The 13,719-nt window shown below is 45.7% G+C and overlaps 1 protein-coding gene across 6 annotated transcripts in view; it reads right to left on the reverse strand.

The window, feature by feature from the left end:
* The window catches only part of LOC112230747 (spectrin alpha chain, non-erythrocytic 1-like), a 58,894-nt gene that overhangs the window by 29,912 nt on the left and 15,263 nt on the right, over positions 1–13,719 (reverse strand). For all 6 annotated transcript variants that reach the window (XM_042311537.1, XM_042311538.1, XM_042311536.1 and 3 more), the window contains exons 2-11: positions 3,503–3,742; positions 3,055–3,180; positions 2,246–2,386; positions 1,732–2,012; positions 1,290–1,589; positions 933–1,068; positions 698–799; positions 440–577; positions 215–325; positions 53–130 (exon numbers count right to left, since the gene is read on the reverse strand). In XM_042311537.1, the coding sequence (XP_042167471.1) occupies positions 53–130; positions 215–325; positions 440–577; positions 698–799; positions 933–1,068; positions 1,290–1,589; positions 1,732–2,012; positions 2,246–2,386; positions 3,055–3,180; positions 3,503–3,739 (1,650 nt within the window). In that variant the 5' untranslated portion in view covers positions 3,740–3,742. The remainder of the gene's footprint in view (positions 1–52; positions 131–214; positions 326–439; positions 578–697; positions 800–932; positions 1,069–1,289; positions 1,590–1,731; positions 2,013–2,245; positions 2,387–3,054; positions 3,181–3,502; positions 3,743–13,719) is intronic.

Below are 13,719 nucleotides of genomic sequence, written 5' to 3' on the forward strand. Positions count from 1 at the left end.
GGTTCTTATCGTATTCATGTGTATGTGCAGAATGTTTCCTCTCTGTACTTACAGCATCTCTACGAGTAGCAACATCCTCCTTGGCATAGTGGTTGTTCTGGATCAGTTTGGTGGCAAATTCATCCAGGGCCTAAAGAGAAAGAGGTCAGTGGTTAAGATTTGAGGAATGAAAGCGGATTCTAGATCTATGGTTATGGCTAGGACAGGTACTCACAGTGATCTTCTCCTCCTGGGCGCTGAGGGACTTCTCAAAGTCCTCGTGTTTCTTAAGCAAGGCCTCCACGCTGTCCAGAGAGTCACCAAGGTCCTCGTTCAGAAGGAAAGCCTGGACATACACAAAAAAGCATACTTACTTACTAGGATCACACACCCCACCATTTTGGAGAATAATTTTTGGGTGAGTATATTGTTTATTATTATTGTGTGTGGATGGATATACCTCTTGCTTGCTCATCCAGTTGTCGACCTGCTCTGTGTCCCTGTAGAAGAGCTGCAGGTCCATGCACTGCTCGTACTGCTGCCTGCGTACCTCCCACAGCTCCAGCAGAGACTCCTTCTCTTCAGTCAGGACACCCAGCTACACATAAAAATAAACAAGGTAAAAGGAGGTTCAATGAATCTGTGTGGAAATCCATGTTAAAAGTATGAAGCCAAAACCAAGGACAGAAACAACGGGAGACAGAAAGACCAGTCCTACCTTCTCCTTGACCTCCTCTAAGGCGTAGTGTCCGGTGTTGAGCAAGGCCTGACCGGCTTCGTCCGTGGCTTTGAAGCTGTCCTCATGGGCATCAATCTCACCCTAAGGACCCCACACACACACAGTAAACATCAGCAACATTGGAGGAAAAACGAGCATCACTGATTGAAGATCTGAGAAAATGTACTTTTCAACTGCTAAAATAAAGTTAATTAATTTTAGTGTGTTTCTGTACCTTGTGCTCCTGGTGGCGGTCGAGAAGAGCCTCGGCTCCGGCCACGTCGTTGGCCAGCTCGTCAGCGTTGATCAGGGCCTTCATCTCCGTCACCCAGCTGGTCAGGTCACGGAAGTCTGCAGTGTAGCGCTGCAGCCTGCAGGGGGCCAAACACAGTCAGAGAGGGTTCTACATACTTTCAACTAAACTGGGCCCAAATGGCTGATATAGGAGTTTTTGACCATGCTATTGTTGGGTGGTCGCTGTGTTGAGCACAGTGGTGTTACAATAACAGTATGGTAGTGACATAGTAACGCTACGGTGTTGACACAGTAACGCTACAGTGTTCGCTGTTAGGGCAGCCTGAGTGGTATCAACCTGTAGGAGTCGTTGAGGTGGGCGTGGCGCTCGGCGGCCAGCGTGCGGATCTGCTCCCAGTTGGTGATGAGCTCGTCCCTCTTCAGGTGGATCTGGGAAGCGTTCTGGGGGTGGGTCTGCTGCAGACGTTCAGCCTCTCCGCCCAGAGTGTTGACCTTGTCCTCCAGGGCAGCCAGGTCTCTCTCCAGGCCCTCGTGCTTGCGCAGCAGGGCCTGAACGCTGGCCAGGTCCCGGCCAAAGTCATCGGACGCCATGAGTTGCTCCTTCTCCTTGATCCAGCTGATGGTCTCGTCCACATCCCTGGAGGCCACATAACACATACACCCAGTCAGAAATGAACATTTCTTGATTCACTCAGGTCTTTTGTGGCTTCTCTATCACACAGACACCCACTCCAAAAAACTCACACCCAAACATACACAACAGTCCGTCCTGGACATACCTGTTGAAGCGCTGCACCTCGGCGGCTCCGAACAGCCTGCCCTGCCTCTGCTGCGCCAGGCCCTTGAGCCTCTGCCAGGCGGCGTTCACCTCCTCCTGCTTGCGGACGATGAGCTCCGCCTCGGGGTGGGACTCCTGGCTCAGCTTGCCCGCCAGCTGGTTCACCTCGTTCACACGCTCCTCGTGAGCCGCCAGGTCCGTCTGGAACTCCTCAAACTTCTTCTGGAGCACCTCCACATGCTCCAAGTCCTGGCCCAGCTCCTCCGAGGTGGCCATGGCCTCCTGTTAAACACGGCTTTGGATTAGGATAGGTTATCTAGCAGGATCCTGTACACATGGTTTAGGGAGGCTAATGTTTAGGATAGGTTGTCTTTCGGGTCCTATGACAATGGTCTCCTGTTGGACATGATTTAGGGTAAGGCAATGTTGTCTATTAGGGTCCTGTAGACATGATTTAGGCCATGGCCTCCAGTAGATATGTGTGTGTGTGTGTGACTACAGGTTGAGACACTGACCTTGTCACTAATCCAGTCCAGGGCATCCTCACACTCGCGCAGGTACTGCACCAGCTTCTGGGCCTGCAGCAGACGAACACCTTTCTCCTTGGTCTTCTGCAGCAGCAGGTCCCAAAGACGGTGCAGCTCCTCCAGACGAGTCTGTTGGGCAGAATGGGAGACCATTTGCACCACGGAATGGAAGCTGATCCAACACCAATAATCAGCCTCTCAGAGTAGGCGTGCTGATCTAGGATCAGGTCCCCTCTGTCAATATAACCTTATTCATTATGGGAAATCAGGGCCTGTATTCATAACGCATCTCACGGAAGGAGCGCTGACTTAGGATCAGGCTGCCCTGTCAAAGTGATCTTGTTCAATATGATCCAAAAGTTCAAACTGATCCTAAATCAGCACTCCTACTCGAGACGCTTTATGAATATGGGCCCAGTACTTGCTGAGGTTGTAGTTTGAGACCAAGGTAAGTGCTTATCAATGGAACAAAATGTTCCTTTTAGTCACACAAATCATGCACTTTTCATGAAGTATTCTTAAATATGGCATAACCACACAACAAACAGAACAGTGGATATGACAGAAGTGGAGTGGAACCTAAAAGTGAGAGAAACAGAAGAGCCAGGAGGTCGACAGCACTCAAGCACCTACTTTTATATACGCCGCCATATTGAAACTTGAGACTATGGGTCTCTGGAAAGTCCGGTAGGGCGTGAAGGACTGAACCAGACATGATTGGGTTAAAAGCGGTAGATTGTGTAGTTCCATCTTGGTTAAGCATATAGCTCAGCGGACTGTGTGTATGTGTGTCTTACGCGGATGGTTTCAGAGGCAAAGTGACCCTCGGAGGTCATGAGGTTGCCAGTCTCATCAAGCTTGATGATGGCTCCAGCGTTGGCCTGCACCTCCGCCTCGAAGGCCTGGTGTTTCTGGAGCTTGCCCTGTGGGGGAGGAGGCATGTTAGCGTGGCACAAAGACTAGTGGATAGGACAGACATACCTGGCCAAGGGTCACAGCAAAGAGAGTTTATTGACGTACTGATAATTCTGTGTGCGTGGTTTTATGGCCATGCTGTTTTGTTTTGAATGGCCACTGGCAAGCCTTAAAGCCAGTAAATTCACAACAAGTGGCTTGTGCATCATAAAGGTCAATCAAATCAGGCTCTTTACTTCAGTATTCACTTTCTATGCTCTGCTTACAGCTCCACCCAAGTCATCATTTATTTTATTAGGCTCAACTGGCATCCTATCCATCTGCACGGACCTGGAGGTTGGTGGGGTCCTTGTAGTTCTCATCGGAGGCGATCTGCAGCTTCTCCTGGATCCACTTCTCCAGCTCATCGGCATCGCGGCGGAAGAACTGGAAACGGTAGGAGTCCTCCAGCTTCTGCCGGCGCACACCCGACAGCTCCTTGAAGCGCCGGTAGCGATCCAACACCTGCTGCCGGCGCTCCTGGATGTCGTCTGCAGACTCCAGCACTTTCACCCCACTGGTATCCATTCTCTGATGACAGAAATACAGGTGGAAATTAGGATTTAGAAAGTTTTATAATATTACAGGAGTAGCCCATTGTTATCCATAGAAAATGGAATTACTGATGGGCTTTGCCTGTTCTAGTAATTATATTTCCGTTGTAGGCCAATCATTATTACTACTTTCTATTTGCAACAATGTTTCAGCTGGAACCTTTGTTTTCTAGTTGTCAACATTAATAGTTCCTACAATTGGGATGAGTGGATGAGAATGTTAAGATGGCTGCTGGCAAATGCATGAGTGTATGAACAAGATGGCTGCTACCATTTGTCCATCCCTTTGACTAGAACAAAAATAAAATGGTCCAACTGAGTCTGCAATGGTTACGCTAGCATGATCACATTGAGTATTACTTATTTTAATTTACCCCTTTTTCACCCCAATTTCGTGGTATCAAATTGGTAGTTACAGTCTTGTTCCATCTCTGCAACTCCCGTACGGACTCATGAGAGGCGAAGGTCGAGAGCCGTGCGTCCTCAGAAACTCAACCCGACCAAGCCGCACTGCTTCTTGACACAATGCCCGCTTAACCCGGAAGCCAGCCGCACCAACGTGTCGGAGGAAACACTGGTGATCATGTCAGCATGCACTGTGCCCGGGCCGCCACAGGAGTTACTAGAGCGCGATGGGACAAGAACATCCCTGCCAGCCAAACCCTCCCCTAACCCGGACGACGTTGGGCCAATTGTGCGCTGCCCCATGGGTCTCCCGGTCGCGGCCGGCTACAACAGAGCCTGGACCCGAACCAGCTAGCACTGCGCCACTCAGGAGGCCCACATTGAGTATTTCTACTTGCCCATCATCCGATTTCTCTCATCTTTAGGCTTTTAAAAACACAAGAGCTCGTAGACACACAATACATGTGGAGGACTTCCAAAAGGGGTTCCAAATATCACACAGTGCAGTTCATTCTTTTCTCTTTCCCTGGGGGCATGTGAACACAGTGCAGCATATTATGGGATCGCTGCTCACCACACAAGAACGGATCTAGAGGAAATGCCACGTAACTTTGTGGAAGAGAACCAGACAAGGCTAACTATGCTATGAATTGACAAAAACTCCCCAGTGTAGTAGCCAGCTCCTCTCCAGTCAAGCAGCTAAGACGACAAGAATGTCATGGGGGGAGGGGAAATAGGCAGAAATTCCACACAGCTCTGAACCAACAGTAACCAGGCCCCATGCACAATAGGACTGTGGCTGTCAGCCCACACAGTGGCCCTCACACCCTGCCTATACACCCCAAACCCAACCCATCCAACCATACACCAGGGGAGAGTGGAGGCCTGTAGGGAGATGAGTAGGGTGAGGTCAACAGACAGGGTCAGTGTCACCCACCCTGTATTCTTGTCCCCCTGCCTGGATAGCAGAGAGGGGCTGTTAGAGGACCACACTCTGGGTGGCTGTTACTCAGTCGCTGCAAGGCAGGCATACCCCAAATGCTTCCTCTCACACATGAATGAGAATGTGGGTGGGGGGGTGGGCTACACATATGGTGCTTTTTAAGGAGTGTGTGTGTAACAACACAAATTCCTGAATTACCATCCAACGATTTAGGCCTTTGAGGCTGATGTAACAGTGAACTGTATCATCTACAGTGCCTTGCGAAAGTATTCGGCCCCCTTGAACTTTGCGACCTTTTGCCACATTTCAGGCTTCAAACATAAAGATATAAAACTGTATTTTTTTGTGAAGAATCAACAACAAGTGGGACACAATCATGAAGTGGAACGACATTTATTGGGTTGAGGTCAGGTGATTGTGGAGGCCATGCCATCTGATGCAGCACTCCATCATTCTCCTTCTTGGTCAAATAGCCCTTACACAGCCTGGGGGTGTGTTCGGTCAATGTCTTGTTGAAAAATAAATGATAGTGGGACTAAGCCCAAACCAGACGGGATGGCGTATCGCTACAGAATGCTGTGGTAGCCATGCTGGTTAAGTGTGCCTTGAATTCAAAATTTAAAAAATCACTGACAGGGTCACCAGCAAAGCACACTTCCTCCATGCTTCACAGTGGGAACCACACATGCGGAGATAATCCGTTCACCTACTCTGCGTCTCACAAAGACACGGCGGTTGGAACCGAAAATCTTACATTTGGACCAAAAGGACAGATTTCCATTGGTCTAATGTACATTGCTCGTGTTTCTTGGCCCAAGCAAGTCTCTTCTTCTTATTGATGTCCTTTAGTAGTGGTTTCTTTGCAGAAATTCGACCATGAAAGCCTGATTCATGCAGTCTCCTCTGAACAGTTTACATTGAGATGTGTCTGTTACTTGAACTCTGCGAAGCATTTATTTGGGCTGGCAACTCTAATGAACTTATCCTCTGCAGCAGAAGTAACTCTGGGTCTTCGTTTCCTGTGGCGGTGCTCATGAGAGCCAGTTTCATCATAGTGTTTGATGGTTTTTGCGACTGCACTTGAAGAAACTTTCAAAGTTCTTCACATTTTCCGGATTGTCTGACCTTCGCGTCTTAAAGTAATGGACTGTCGTTTCTGCTTTTTTTTTTGCATAATATGGACTTGGTCTTTTACCAAATAGGACCATCTTCTGTATACCAACCCTACATTTTCACAACACAACTGATTGGATCAAACGCATTAGGAAGGGGGAAAAAAACACAAATTAACTTTTAAGAAGGCACACCTGTTAACTGAAATGCATTTCAGGTGACTATGTCATGAAGCTGGTTGAGAGAATGCCAAGAGTATTCAAAGCTGTCATCAAGGAAAAGAGTGGCTACTTTGAAGAATATCAAATATATTTTTATTTTTTTATTTTATTTTATTTTTTTTACTTCTAAGGGATAGGGGGCAGTATTTTCACATCCGGATGAAAAGCATCCGGTTACTCAGGCCGAGAAGCTAGGATATGCATATAATTGCATATAATTGGTAGATTTGGATAGAAAACACTCTGAAGTTTCTGAAACTGTTAAAATAATGTCTGAGTATAACATAACGGATTTGGCAGGCGAAACTCCGAGCACAAACCATCCAGGGGAGAAAAGAAATTGGAGGTCATAGTATTTCCCAATGGTTTTCTATGGGAAGCCCTATTTAATAGGAACATGGCTTCCACTAGATGTCAACAGTCTTTAGTAATTGGTTGATGTTTTTCTTTTGAGAAAAGAAGAAGCATGGCTGTTCTTTGTAAGTGTCACTCCATGTGGACTCTACTGTTTGGTGAGTGTGAACTGGAATGCGCTTCACATTGTTTTTATCCGGTATTGGAAACAGTTTATCCCGTCCTAAATTTTATTGATTATTTTTGTTTTAGGATACCAGAGGTTGGATTAGGAACATCGTTTGAAATGTTTGGACCAAGTTTACAGGTAACTTATTAGATACTTTGTAGTCATGTTGGGCGAGTTGGAACTGGTGTATTTCTGAATCAAACGCGCCAAATAAAATGGACATTTTGGGGATATAAAGAAGGACATTATCGAACGAAAGGACCATTTGTGATGTTTCTGAGACATTTTGGAATGCCTTACCTTTGAAGATCTTCAAAGGTAAGGCATTTATTATATCGTTATTTCTGACTTGTGTCGCCACCTGCCTGGTTGAAAATGATTTATGTGTTTGTATGCGGGGCGCTGTCCTCAGATAATCGCATGGTCTGCTTTCACCGTAAAGCCTTTTTGAAATCTGACACGGCGTCTGGATTAACAAGAAGTTAAGCTTTATTTTGATGTATTACACTTATATTTTCATGAATCTTGAATGTTGATTTAGTTTGAATTTGGCGCTCTGCAATTTCACTGGATGTTGTCAAATCAATCCCGCTAAAGGGACTGGCGCACGAAGGGATCACTAACAGGTTAACACTTTTTACATCACTATTATTCTTTTGACTGGTACTGTAAATCAAATTAAATCTATGTCTGGAGTCTTTCTCAGGGCGGCGTTACCTACACTGACTTATCAGGTCACTGTGACCTCTGATACACCCTGTGGAGGGAGGCCAGTCCAGCTGAACACCATAGCTAGAAAACTCACAGCCCCTTCATCTCAGGTCAGGAATGTGTGAGCATGAGTCTCTCACCCAGTTCCAACAGACCATCTCATACCGCTTTCATACACTGGCTTAAGACATTGTCAAAATAAATTGTCTTAGCCATTTTACTTCCAACTTGTTCTCAAGTGCTTCCATAATTAAAGATACAGATATGGTGTCTCACAACAGACATGGAGAAGACAAATGTGATATGATGAAAATTAACAGAATTCAGTGAAAAGTGAATCCTAATTACTTTCAGTAAGGAGGGACAGAACATTGATCTGTCAGTGAACACCATGAGCAAAGGGGAACACACACAGAGAGACAAAGACAAAATATCACTGACAGTCAATCAGTCAAATGGGGACAGGGGACTGCTAGACCAGATGAGAGACCCACTGTTCGAGCACAGCTCCCATTCAGACCGAGAGAAAGAGATGGAAGGTGAAAGAGTGAAATGGTCCCTATCTGACAGTAGGATTAGTGGTGTCAGCAGTATGGTGGCTTTCCATTCAGCAGATCCAGGAGACACTGCCTGGTCTGGTCCACAAAGGGGCTTAGGGGCTGGCTGGCTCTCCTCAACACGCAACAGACCAGGCCTGATTCCATTTCTCCCAAAACAACCTCAATCCTTCACACCATTAAGCTAACCCACGGAGGAGACACCACCAGCGCTAACATAGGAAACTGGTGAGTGTTCTGAATAGCTCTTGGGAGTACATGGCCACTGCCATCGAAACAAACACAGCTACATAGAGATCAAAATGGCAGAAATAACGGACTAGATTGTGAAAAACAACACGAGTCAGGCTGTCTGACTAAGCTGATTACTAGCCTCTCTACATTGGCCCATTTTCTGTAAAAAGCAACAGACTAATTGATATCCCCCCCCACATCCCCTAACACCAGTCCCAATTCACTGACGGCTTAAATCATCCCAGAATTTAGCTAACCGAGACACGTTCTGCTCTGATATCTGCCTGAGAGTATAAATGCACACACTTCTTGACTAGTCTGCTAACTGGGCTGAGGGACAGCTCTCTGGACCAATGAGAAAACAGTCTTTGGAACATGTGTCTTTGGGGCACCGGCCTCTCCTGGGAGAGACTGCGCTGCTCTTTGACACAATGAGCCAAAGTTATTGTAGAAGGGGTGACACAACAATATCTGTCAAGTTTGCTGCTTTGGTGTAAACTTGAAATCACACAACCTGCAAAGAGTTTGGCCTCTTTGACGAGTGGCTTAAAAGTCAATTGAATCTGTGTGCAGTTCCAGGTGTCAAGTAAATGGCTACATTACAGACCAAAATACATTTGGTAGTATGTATCAAATTACATGAATGAACTTGTGGAGGGAGGAGGCCATTTCATAGTACAGGTTGTATCTTTGACCGCCAGAAGGCCCTCTAGCACAGTGCTTCTGCAATAGCAGATAGCACTCGACTCCAAATGGTGTGAATGGTAGATAACGCCAACCACCTCCATCTACCACCTCCCTCTCTATGACACTTTCCCTCCCTCAATCACCTCCCACACACACACACACACACACACACTAAACAGCAGAGCGGAAGACTTCCTAGAAGCTCACCGTTTATGTAACCCTTGCTCTCTCTCCAACAAGCACATTCAATTCTCGTGTTAAGAGACTGAGAAACATCACGCACAAATTCCATCCGCAAGGCGATAGGTCAGTCAAAGTCCAACCACCTGATTTCTAAACAGTGCAAGCAGCAATAAAAATAAAAACCGCTCCATGGTGGTTAAGACTTCTACCCAACAGTGTTTAGGACTGGCCTACTGTACACATACAGAGGTTGTTTCTTGAGGTAGTGGACCCACATCCTGTTGTGGTGAGGACACTAAACACTGTACTAGACCACATGAAGGATGGATCGTCTTGCTAACTATAGGCCTTGATAGCAGGTGAGATGGGTTAAATACTGGCCCTGGTAGCTGGCTAAATTGCCACTTCAGTACCAAGTTCATAGGACATCTTTTGAAAAACAAAGACATTATGTCAGCACTCAAGCACAGGCCGGCACACTTGAAGCGTTATGTAATCTTAGCTGTTTCAAGGTTCTCTAGAAGACTCATCGTTCCCTCACGTCCCCCCCTTCAGTCATTTAGCAGAGGTGCATTCAACGTCTGTGTTTTTCAATGCAAATCCAATTTTATTTGTCACATGTGCCGAATACAACAGGTGTAGGTAGGCCTTAGAGTGAAATGCTTACAAGCCCTTAACTTCTTCGAGATAGGGGGCGCTCTTTTAATTTTTGGATAAAAAACGTTCAAACGTTTAAACAAGATATTTTGTCACGAAAAGATGCTCGACTATGCATGTAATTGACAGCTTTGGAAAGAAAAAAACTCTGACGTTTCCAAAACTGCAAAGACATTATCTGTGAGTGCCCCAGAACTAATGCTACAGGCGAAACCAAGATGAAATTTCATACAGGAAATGGTCCAGATTTTGAATGCCCTGTGTTCCAATGTCTCCTTATATGGCTGTGAATGCGCCAGGAATGAGCCTGCACTTTCTGTCGTTTCCCCAAGGTGTCTGCAGCATTGTGACGTATTTGTAGGCATATCATTGGAAGATTGACCATAAGAGACTACATTTACCAGGTGTCCGCCCGGTGTCCTCCGTCAAAATTATTGCGTAATCTCCAGGTCCATGCGCGTTCCATTTCCTTCAGAGGAGAAACCAAACTGCCACGAATGATTTATCGTCGATAGATATGTGAAAAACACCTTGAGGATTGATTCTAAACAACGTTTGCCATGTTTCTGTTGATATTATGGAGTTAATTTGGAAAAAAGTTTGCGTTGTAATGACAATTTTCGGGGGTTTTCTTACCCAAACGTGATGAACAAAACGGAGCGATTTGCCCCACACAAATAATCTTTTTGGAAAAACTGAACATTTGCTATCTAACTGAGAGTCTCCTCATTGAAAACATCTGAAGTTCTTCAAAAGGTAAATGATTTTATTTTAATGCTTTTCTTGTTTTTGTGAAAATGTTGCATGCTGAATGCTAAGGTTAAATGCTATGCTAGGCTATCAATACTCTTACACAAATGCTTGTTTAGCTATGGTTCTAAAGCATATTTTGAAAATCTGAGATGACAGTGTTGTTAACAGAAGGCTAAGCTTGAGAGCTAATATATTTATTTCATTTCATTTGCGATTTTCATGAATAGTTGCGTTATGGTAATGAGCTTGTGGCTATAAATAGGATCCCGGATACGGGATTGCTCGTCGCAATAGGTTAACCAACAATGCAGTTAAGAAAATATTCACTAAAATAACTAAAGTTAAAATAATAACAATAACGAGGCTAAATACAGGGGGTACTGGTACCGAGTAAATGTGCAGGGGTACAGATTAGTCGAGGTAATTTGTACATTTAGGTAGGGGTAAAGTGACTATGCATAGATATTAAACAGTGAGAAGCAGCAGTGTAAAAACAATGCAAATACTTCGGATGGCAATTTGATTAATTGTTCAGCAGTCTTATGGCTTGGGGGTCGAAGCTGTTAAGGAGCCTTTTGGACCGAGACTTGGTGCTCCGGTACCACTTGCCGAGCGGTAGCAGAGAGAATAGTCTGACTTGGGTGACTGAAGGCTGACACCTTTTAGTATAGAGATCTTACTGGGAGGAAAGCTTAGCCCCAGTGATGTACTGGGCTGTACACACTACCCTACACAGCGCCTTACGGTCAGATGCCAAAGAGTTGCCATACCAGGCGGTGATGCAACCAGTCAGAATGCTCTCGATGGTGCAGCTGTAGCACTGAGGATCTTGGGACCCATGCCAAATCTTTTCGGTCTCCTTGTGCCCTCTAAAGGATGGTCTTGGTGTGTTTGGACTAGAGGTCGCCCGATTACGATTGTTAACATGAGTCTTCAATATTCCCAGTTAAGAAGTTTTAGGTTGTAGTTATTATAGGAATTATAGGACTATTTCCCTCTATACCATTTGTATTTCATTACCTTTGACTATTGGATGTTCTTATAGGCACTTTAGTATTGCCAGTGTAACAGTATAGCTTCTGTCCCTCTCCTCGCTCCTCCCTGGGCTCGAACCAGAAACACAACGACTACAGCCACCATCGAAGCAGCGTTACCCATGCAGAGCAAGGGGAACAACTACTAGAAGGCTCAGAGCGAGTGATGTTTGAAACGCTATTAGCGCATGCTAACTAGCTAGCCATTTCACTTCGGTTACACCAGCCTCATCTCGGGAGTTGATAGGCTTGAAGTCATAAACAGCGCAATGCTTGACGCACAACGAAGAGCTGCTGGCAAAACGCACAAAAGTGCTGTTTGAATGAATGTTTACGCGCCTGCTTCTGCCTACCACCGCTCAGTCAGATACTTGTATGCTCAGTCAGATTATATGGAACACAGGACACGCTAGATAATATCATCAACCATGTGTAGCTAACTAGTGATTATGATTGATTGTTTTTTATAAGATAAGTTTCATGCTAGCTAGCAACTTACCTTGGCTCACTGCATTCGCGTAACAGGCAGTCTCCTTGTGGAGCGCAACGAGAGAGAGGCAGGTCGTTATTGCGTTATTGACTAGTTAACTGTAAGGTTGCAAGATTGGATCCCCGAGCTGACAAGGTGAAAATCTGTCGTTCTGCCCCTGAACAAGGCAGTTAAGCCACCGTTCCTAGGTCATCATTGAATATAAGAATGTGTTCTTAATTAACTGACTTGCAAATATTTTCACATAGTTACTGTCTGCCATAGCTCTTCGTCACTGAAGTAACCACTTGTGATCACCACACACGCTACCTTTTCAGACATAGCTAATGTTATGAAGGCATATTATATCAAATATATGATCGGCAGGCTTAAACAGCTTGCTGAATAGGGTTTGGGGTAAGGACAAGATGGTGGAATGGGCTATATCTGGTCTGGAGTGATATATTTCTCCTAGTAATGGAGGACAGGAGACCAGGAAGGAGCAAGCCTCCAAATGAGGTTTGGCTATTATCTCTGTATTATAGAGATGTCTGGGCCTCTCGAGTGGCGCAGCGGTCTAAGGCACTGCATTGCAGTACTAGAGGAGTCACTACAGACCCGGGTTTGATCCCAGGCTTTGTCGCAGCCGGCCGCGGCCAGGAGACCCATGAGGCGGCACACAATTGGCCCAGCATCGTCCGGGTCCGGGGAGGGTTTGGCCTGGCCGGGATGTCCTTGTCCCATCGCGCTCTCGGGCGCATGCACACCGACTTCGGTCGCCAGATGTACGGTGTTTCTTCCGAGACATTGGTGCGGCTGGCTTCCGGGTTAAGCGAGCAATGTGTCAAGAAGCAGTGTTTCGGATGATGCATGACTCTCGACCTTCGCCTCTCCTGAATCTGTACGAGAGTTGCAGCGATGAGACAAGTCTAACTACTAATTGGATATAACAAAATTGGGGAGAAAAGGGGTAAAAAATAATAATAAAAAAATTAAGAGTCTCATATTCCCACCACGGCAGCGATTTTTTTGACAATACAGTATCTATTCCCACCCTCTCACAATTTTAAAATCAGGTCTTTCTCAAAGATATGCCACAGATTCCATTCGTAGAGGCCAGAGATATTTTTAGAGCCCTGTGTGGCTCCCATCGTGCCCAAGTGTGCAGAGAGAAATTGCTCTACGGAGAGAGAATGCAAAATGTGGGTGGGTGGGAGTGAATGAGAAGGAGGGGAGGTGAGGGGTATCAATTTGCTCCATTAGAATTACTGCCACGCATAGTACCACGACCTAGATAATTCATTTGAGCGCTGCGAAGTCCTTGCTGGATTCCTGGCATAAATTTATTAATTTTGATTTGATGGAGAACAAATAAGGATTCTACCGAGGTGGGAAAAAAAGTTGCTTTCACAGTTTCACTTTGACATCCCTACCTTATAGGTTCAAATTTCCACAGGCAAGTGA

Source organism: Oncorhynchus tshawytscha, linkage group LG33 (assembly GCF_018296145.1).
Source record: "Oncorhynchus tshawytscha isolate Ot180627B linkage group LG33, Otsh_v2.0, whole genome shotgun sequence".
NCBI lineage: Eukaryota > Metazoa > Chordata > Actinopteri > Salmoniformes > Salmonidae > Oncorhynchus > Oncorhynchus tshawytscha.